This window comes from Saccopteryx bilineata, chromosome 7 (genome assembly GCF_036850765.1).
Source record: "Saccopteryx bilineata isolate mSacBil1 chromosome 7, mSacBil1_pri_phased_curated, whole genome shotgun sequence".
NCBI lineage: Eukaryota > Metazoa > Chordata > Mammalia > Chiroptera > Emballonuridae > Saccopteryx > Saccopteryx bilineata.
In genome coordinates this window covers 113,536,798-113,544,110 of record NC_089496.1, presented here as the reverse complement: position 1 = coordinate 113,544,110, position 7,313 = coordinate 113,536,798, and the positions used below count along the sequence as shown (strand labels likewise).

The following is a 7,313-nucleotide window of genomic DNA, read 5'->3' as shown; positions in this document are numbered from 1 at the left end:
TTAATTGCAAAGAACATGATACCTGGTGTGGTGTAAATATTGACACTTTGAAATAAAGTTGTCAGTCACTCTTGTAAACATATCCAAGAAGCTGAATACCAAAGCAGTTTTGGTATCCACCATCAGTCATTTATAAAATAAAGAACACATATAAACATGTTTTTCTAGAACAGTCAGAAGTCCTTATCATGACGTTTTCATTATACTCATTATAGCCACCCAGTTTTGCCCAGAATTTTATTCTACTGTGACTTATTTTTATGCTGGAAAGTTTCTACAGCTAACCCATCACACTTTCCGGCAACAAATACGTATGTAAGTTTTAATAAATTGAACAAATTAACGTTTTAAAACTTTGTTTGTTTGTTTGTTTCCAGTGATCGTGAGAGTCGTTTTACATTGTCGAGGTTTTGGGGTCAAGTTAGTGGTGATGCTTCTCTTGGAGGTGGGAGCACACCCAGGACAGCAGACCGCAGACCTCTGCTGGGGAGCCTGCACTGCCCTGGGCTCCCTGCTCTCCCCGTTTCTCGCTGTCCCGCTGGGCCCAGACCACGGCGTCCCTTTCACTTAAGGATGTTGTGTGGATATGCCGCTTCCTCGTGTTGCAATCACACAAATGTGCGGCCGAGTCACAGTTGGGACGTAGCAAACTCATAGTTCCCAGGAGGTGACCCGCTGGGGAACAGGGCTTGTGTCTCATTCCGCATTGTTCTGAACCACCTGCGCCATGGGCTGTGTCCTCGCTCAGCTCACGTTGCCTTCCTGGGGGCCTGGGGCTGAAGGGGTGAGGTCACTGCGGGCATGCGTCCCAGGCCAGCTGACCCCCCCCCATCACACACCTGAATCGGGAACAAAGACCCCGAATGTGACTTCTCACTCTTGAGGAGCTTGGGAAAGACCAGGGCTCCCTGCTCTGTGAGAATCTGTCCATGAGGGGAAGCCTGGTCCAGGTGGACAGAATGAGGAGGGGACTGCGGCCCCACGTTCTGAGTCAACCCCGTGCCCAGCTGGGACTGACTGGGAAATTCCATTCCTAACCACTCTAACCCAAATTCTGATGCCAGAAGCCCTAACCACAGGAAGTGGGGTCCCTCTGGCAGGCTGGGTACCAAAGGTACCACATGGGTGTGGCAGAGCTATGAGTGTACAGCAGTGTGTTGCTTGTGACAGAGCAAGTGTGGGCATTTGTGCAGTTTGAGGTGGAGGGAATTTACGGCACAACTTGGTACATTGCACCCTGGGAAAGTGGGGGACATGGCCATGGCGGGTGGTTCCCTGGGAACCTGGGCGAGGAAGGCCATGGGCAGGACCCTGCAGGGCCAACACCTGCCAGCCTGGTGGGCATGAGGGCTGCAGAAAGGTGGAGGACAGGGGGGCTCTGGCAAGGCCCCTCCCCTGCCTGGGTGCAGGGATTTCCGGTCCTCAGACTGACATGGTAACCTTTGTGACGTCAGGCCGATGCCTTTGGATCCACAGCCTGGTGAGGGCTGCTCCTTGGGTGGTGTGTCTCTGTCACATGTGTCTGCGTGTCCACACAGCCCCATCCAGCACCCCCTCACTCCTGGCCCACCAGAGCCAACACAGCAGAGCTTGGGGTGGGGAGACTCATCCTGTCACCAACCCCCATCCTTCAGCTTCTCACTGAGGGATGGGCACAGCAGCTATGGGTCATGTCTCAGGGGTGTGCCTCTCTCCCATGCCCCTTCCTGCTCTGCTGCCCCCAAACAGCCAGAGCTCACAGCTTTGACCTTCCAACTCTCTGAAGAGCACCCACATGCATGTAACACACTCTCATGTACTACACACAGTCATGCACACACATGCACTCTCAGGCACACACATCCACTCACTAACGCAGTCACACATGCATGGACTCGCACATGTGCACGGCCATATAACACACAAACATACAGCACCATGTAAGCACATATACCTCTCACACAACCTTACACCTCACCACCCACACATGTACACATGCAGACATATGTGCACAGAGCAAGGAAAGGACACAAGATGTCCTTTCCAGAAGGCATTCCGCACGGAACACCTGCCTGCCGTCCTGCTGTGGATTTTGTGCTCTAGAAACACGATGTGACAGTGGGACGTGTCACAACACGGCTCCCAGCTGGGCTCAGGAAGCTGAGTCAGCCCTGAGACACTCAAGGTTTAACATGTGCTGCTGGGCTGCTCTGGTTTGAGTGAAGACGTGGCTCTGCTCTGCCAGGACGGCTGTGGGTGGGTGGGGGGTGCTGGACACCGGGGGGGGGGGGCCAAGAGAGCAATCAGCCCCAGGCTCCAGGGCACAGAGCAGGACCTCGCGCACAGGCGGCTCGTCCCCGTGAGGGTCAGAGATGCACACGGACGGCATGAACCAGCCTCACAAAGGGTGAACAGTGCAAAACGCTGTATTTCACCTGACAGTCCTGCATCTACAGTGCACACAGCACGGTGTCGGGGCTCAGGTTCATCTCAGCTACAGAAGCAGGTGGACAGGCCTGACAGTGACGAACAGGGGCTGCCTAGCGGTCATTGGGGTGCCTATCTGGGTGGCCCGTGAGGACACATGGGGTTGGCAGCAGGTAGGGACACTGTGGTGAGTTACAACTTCATTGTCAGGTTTGCAGGAATCCCGGGGAGTGAGGCTCCTGGTGCTCAGATGCTGAGCGTGGGACCTGGGGCCCCTGACACACTCCCCGTCCTCCCAGTGTGTGAAGGAAGGACCTGTTCCAAGTGACATCCTCCCACATAGACGGTGGAGCACACGGGTAAGTCACAGCAATGACACCTGTGCAGGGCACTGGACATCTGGTTACTCTGTGCACATGAGCCGTGTGCATGTGTGGTGGTGATGTGCATGCACAGGGATGGTGTCCCGTGCATGGGTGCGATGAACATGTGATACACACACGTGGCATGTGCATGTGGTGTGTGTGTGTACACATGTGTGTGTGTGTGTGTGTCACGGTCCCAGGAAGAGGGAGTGATGGAGGAACAGCTGTGCAGGTCTCATATACACGGCATGTCCCTCGAGATGTCCAGGCTTCTGCCTCTGTGAGAACCCACTGGCCTGCCCGTGTGAGATGGGGCACTTCTGGGCTCTGAGGCAGGGCTTTGTATGCAGATGTTCATGGACAGCCCAGCTCCTCCTCTTTTGGGGGCAGGGAAATTAATTTTTCCCAAATGGGGCAGGATGTAGTCCTGATAGCTGCTGACTTTGGAAGTCGAATCTTCTAAAGGATGTTTGGGCATTTACAAAGCCAAAGGCCCCTCTGACCCTCTGACGATGACGTTCTCCCACAGCACAGCCGGTGCCCCTGAGCCTGGGAGGCTCGCAGGCCTGTGGGGCGGGGCTGATCCAGGAAGGGGGGCTGAAGGAGGTGATGGCACTGGGCAAGGCTCAGATGTGGGTCCCCAGGTCTGCTGGACTGACCAGCAGGTTGCCCGCCCCTTAGAACAAGACTGAATACACACACTGAACACTAGGAAAAGTCAGTGGTGCCTATTGCCATGGCCATCACCAGTGGGCAGGGCTCCTCTGCCCACTGTGTGGCTGGGCTGCCTGGGGACCAGGTGCTGCGGCTCAGAAAGTGGTGACTGTGGTGGACGGCTTGTCTGACCTCAAGGTTAGTGGAGGCTATATGGCCCAAAGTTCTTCCCATTTGAGTCTTTCACAATGAGGCATCATCGGGGGTGAGCCCACAGACCTCACATGGCACGGGGTCCCTGCTCTGCTCTGATGTTGGTCCAGGATGGGCGGTGAGGCGGCTACACGGTCGTCTCATTCTTCCAGGGCCCCGTCCGGATGTTGCCTGTGCTGTCGGCACCATAGGGCACGGCGTCACACCCGTCACCCTTGAGCAGCCCGTTCTGGCCGGGGCCACTGAAGGGCAGAGACTGTGCCCTCCGGAGCATCTCGAAGTGGGCCGGGTCGCAGGCTACCTCCCTGCTGGGCCGCAGGGCACAGCCATAGAGTGTGGGGCTAATGTTGCCACCCTCGGGCTGGCTAACCAAGGGGAAGGGGTTGCCCTGGGCGCAGCAGGCCAGTGTGTGCATCCCCATGGGGCCCTCAAGCGAGCTGGGGGGGCTGTTCGTGCATGAGCTGTGGGGGCTGCCGTCCAGGCTGGACGGGATGTGGTAGGCGTACTCCTGCTCGTCCGTGGCCGCCCGGTGCCGGCTGAAGTAGTGAGGCTTAGTTCTGCCCTGGAGGCACCTGTGCAGGTGCGGGTCGTGCTCAAAGGCATCCTCCTCATGCATGTGGACATGGGCCGTGTCCTCCATCAGCTGCTCACAGTGCATTTTGGCACAACATGGTGTGGCTGGCGACAGGCAGCTGACGTGGCTCTGGGTGGCCTGCAGGTTGGTCATCTTGCAGTGGCTGGTCGGTGGGTGTCCAAAGCCCCGTGGCTTACTGGGACAAGGCGAGTCCTGCAGGCAGCTGGCATGCCCTAGTGCATCCCCATTAGCGTCCAGGGCAGGGTGGGCATCCCGGCGGGAAGGGCAGCAGGACCACCAGCTGTGCCACACGTCGTCCCGCTTGGCACAGTGGTGGATGAGCACGAAGAGCCCCAGCGTCACGCAGAAGGCGCCGTACAGGCAGCTGAAGACCATGTCGAGGAGGGGGCCCTGTGACACGGCCAGGGCCCCAAAGGTCCACGTGGCCATGAACAGGAACAGCGTGAAGGCAGCAGCCCGCAGCTGGGCCTCGAGCGAGTGCTCGTTCTGCAGCAGCGAGGCAGCCAGGGCGGCGCAGGGGGGCGGCATCCCCAGCGGGGCCCTGGGGCCGGGGCTGGCCACTGGCCCCACCAACCGGTGCTGCTCCTCCGTCCGCTCCCGTAGCTCATACCTGCGTTCCGGGTGTCGCCGCAGCTGGACGTAGGTGCCCAGGAAGTACACGCAGGTGACCAGGGTGATGAAAGCCGCTGGCCCGTAGAAGGCACCCAGGCTGGGCTCCCAGGCCATCCAGCAGCTGTGAGAGGAGAGCAGGTCAGCACAGGTCACACCGTGTACAGCATCTGGTGAACTAGGGCCACTGCTCCCCTGAGCTCGTCGGGACAAGGGCGTTTTCCACAGTCAGCGAGCACAACTGTGTGATAAGGACACAAGTACACCTGGCCCGCTGGTACCGAGGCACCAGGACAGTGCCGGCGGTGCTCTGGGTGTGGGGGCACAGGTGGGCTGCCTGTCCTTGCTGCCTGCTTCTTTGTGTGGTGCCTTTCTCCTGTCTGTCTGCCTCAGGGAGGCCCTAGGTGGGGTGATTTCTGGAGGGAGCAGGGCCTGCATCCTGTGGGGCTCAGCTTTTGGGGGAGACTTAGGGAGAAGGAGAGGTGATGGCATGGGGGTTACAGGCACAGTTTGTGGGTCCAGAGGGTCTGCTGAGGGCTGTGCTGTGACTGAGCCCAGCATGGTGCTGTCATGAATGTGGGGGAGAGATGCCTTCCCAGGGCCAGAGGGGTCGGCTGTGGGGAGAGCCCAGCGCTGACTGCTCTGCCTGCACCCTTAGGTGCCTGTGGAGTAACTGCCGCATGTGGCCAACAGGAGCCTCACAGTCAGGTGACGAGCATGTGACCCCCCCCCCCCACCTACCAGGGCCAGCCTGATGCACCCAGACTGCTCTGCAGTTCAGAGGTCAGAAGGGTGCTGGGCTGTGTCCTGGGGCACTGGGGCCCATAGGACTGGGGATGGGTGTCCTGTGGGGAATGAGGGTGGGGAGGACCTGTGGGGGACTCAGTTCCTACGTGCAGCTGGGTCCACCCTGCTGGCCTTGGCCATGCAATCGGGTGTTATTGGTCTCCCAGGCCTCTTTCATCTCCCCAAAACCAGCCGATGGTACCCAGGGAAAGAGGCTATGGGGACACTGAGTCCATCAGGGAGGAGTACATGTCACCATGTGGGCAGCTGGGAGCACTCACTGGGCGGCCCCAGGACCCCTGCTTGCGTGGTCTCAGTGAGATTGCACCTCATTCCAGGCTGTTTACATCTGTCGTCTATGAGTGGCTGTAATGAGCGGAGCTGGTGCTGCCAGACACCTGCAGCCAGGGCACTGGACCTGGCCAGTGCTTCTGGGCAGAAGCCTGGCATCCCCTCTCCCCATGCTTATACTCACTATGCAGAGTCCTCTCCCTCCATCCCATAATTCCTGATGTTCGTGGCAGCCGTGACTCCACAGATGATGAAAGGAACCCCTCCACTGATGAGGTAGAACCTGCCGGAGAATAGGAGGCCACTCACTGCCCTTTGAACCCAACCGGGTCTCCCAAAGGATAGCACCACTTTCCAGGCAAAGGAGGAAGGGCATCCCCAGGGGTCCTGACCAGGTGGCTGTCAGTGAGGGGCATCACTAGCCCTGTCCACCAGGGAGCCATGGCCAGAGCCTGGCATCTCCTCTGCCCCCTCACTGGCTGCTATCACCCTGCAGAGATGGCCCTGGCCAGGCCTTAGTGCCCTGTCCCCAGTGAGAAGAATGACATGGGCCCCATGTCCTTGGTTGGGAGCAGGGTGATCCTGCCTATGGTCCCTTTCAGTGACTCCTGGGAACTCTGCCGCCCAGAATCTTACACTCAGAGAACACACCCTTCAGAATGAAGAAGACATATTCTGAAAAAATAAAACTTAGAGAATTGGCCACTAGCTGACTTGCACCAAAAGAAATGCAAAATGAAGTCCCTTAGGCTGAAGGGATCTTGTACCAGATGGACACTTGGAGGAAGGAAGAACATCAAAATGCTAAATGTTAGGGTAAATACAAAAGATTTTGTTTCCTCTTTACTTCTTTAAATATATAGGATTGTTTAGAGAAAAAATGTTAACTCTGCCTTGTGATGTTTATGACACATGTTGGGGCACTACCTATAGTGTTTGCAGCATAAGGATGGTGGGAGGGAAGATGGTCCCATTCGGTTGCCAAGTTTCTAATATATTTTACATGAAATAGTAGGATTTTCACACTAAATAGACTATGAAGAAGCTGTGGATCTGAATCCCTGAAGCAACCACAAAAAAATCAATAGGCAAAAAGCAAATGGATAGATTAAAACATTTCTAAAAATTAAAATAATCCAAAAGAAGAAAATAAAAGAGGAAAGGAAGAACAGAAGAAAAAAATATAGAAAACTGAAATGGAGACTTAAATCCAGCCAAGTGAAAATTCCATTAAATGTTAATGGACTAAAGTCTCCAAAGGCAGAGATCATCAAAATGGATGAACAACAACTGAAAGCAAGTTACATACTGACTACAATAGACGACACAGAGATAGTTGCGAGAGTGACGTCAGAGAAATGGCACCGTAAGGAGAGATACCGATAAATCTCCCC

At 56.3% G+C, this 7,313-nt stretch overlaps 1 protein-coding gene across 1 annotated transcript in view; it reads right to left on the bottom strand.

The window, feature by feature from the left end:
- Positions 1 to 2,387: 2,387 nt before the first annotated feature.
- Positions 2,388 to 7,313, bottom strand: part of ADGRA1 (adhesion G protein-coupled receptor A1) — a 29,419-nt gene continuing 24,493 nt past the window's right edge. The window contains exons 6-7 of the mRNA XM_066239242.1: positions 6,104 to 6,202; positions 2,388 to 4,966 (exon numbers count right to left, since the gene is read on the bottom strand). Coding sequence (XP_066095339.1) covers positions 3,766 to 4,966; positions 6,104 to 6,202 — 1,300 coding nt within the window. The 3' untranslated portion in view covers positions 2,388 to 3,765. The remainder of the gene's footprint in view (positions 4,967 to 6,103; positions 6,203 to 7,313) is intronic.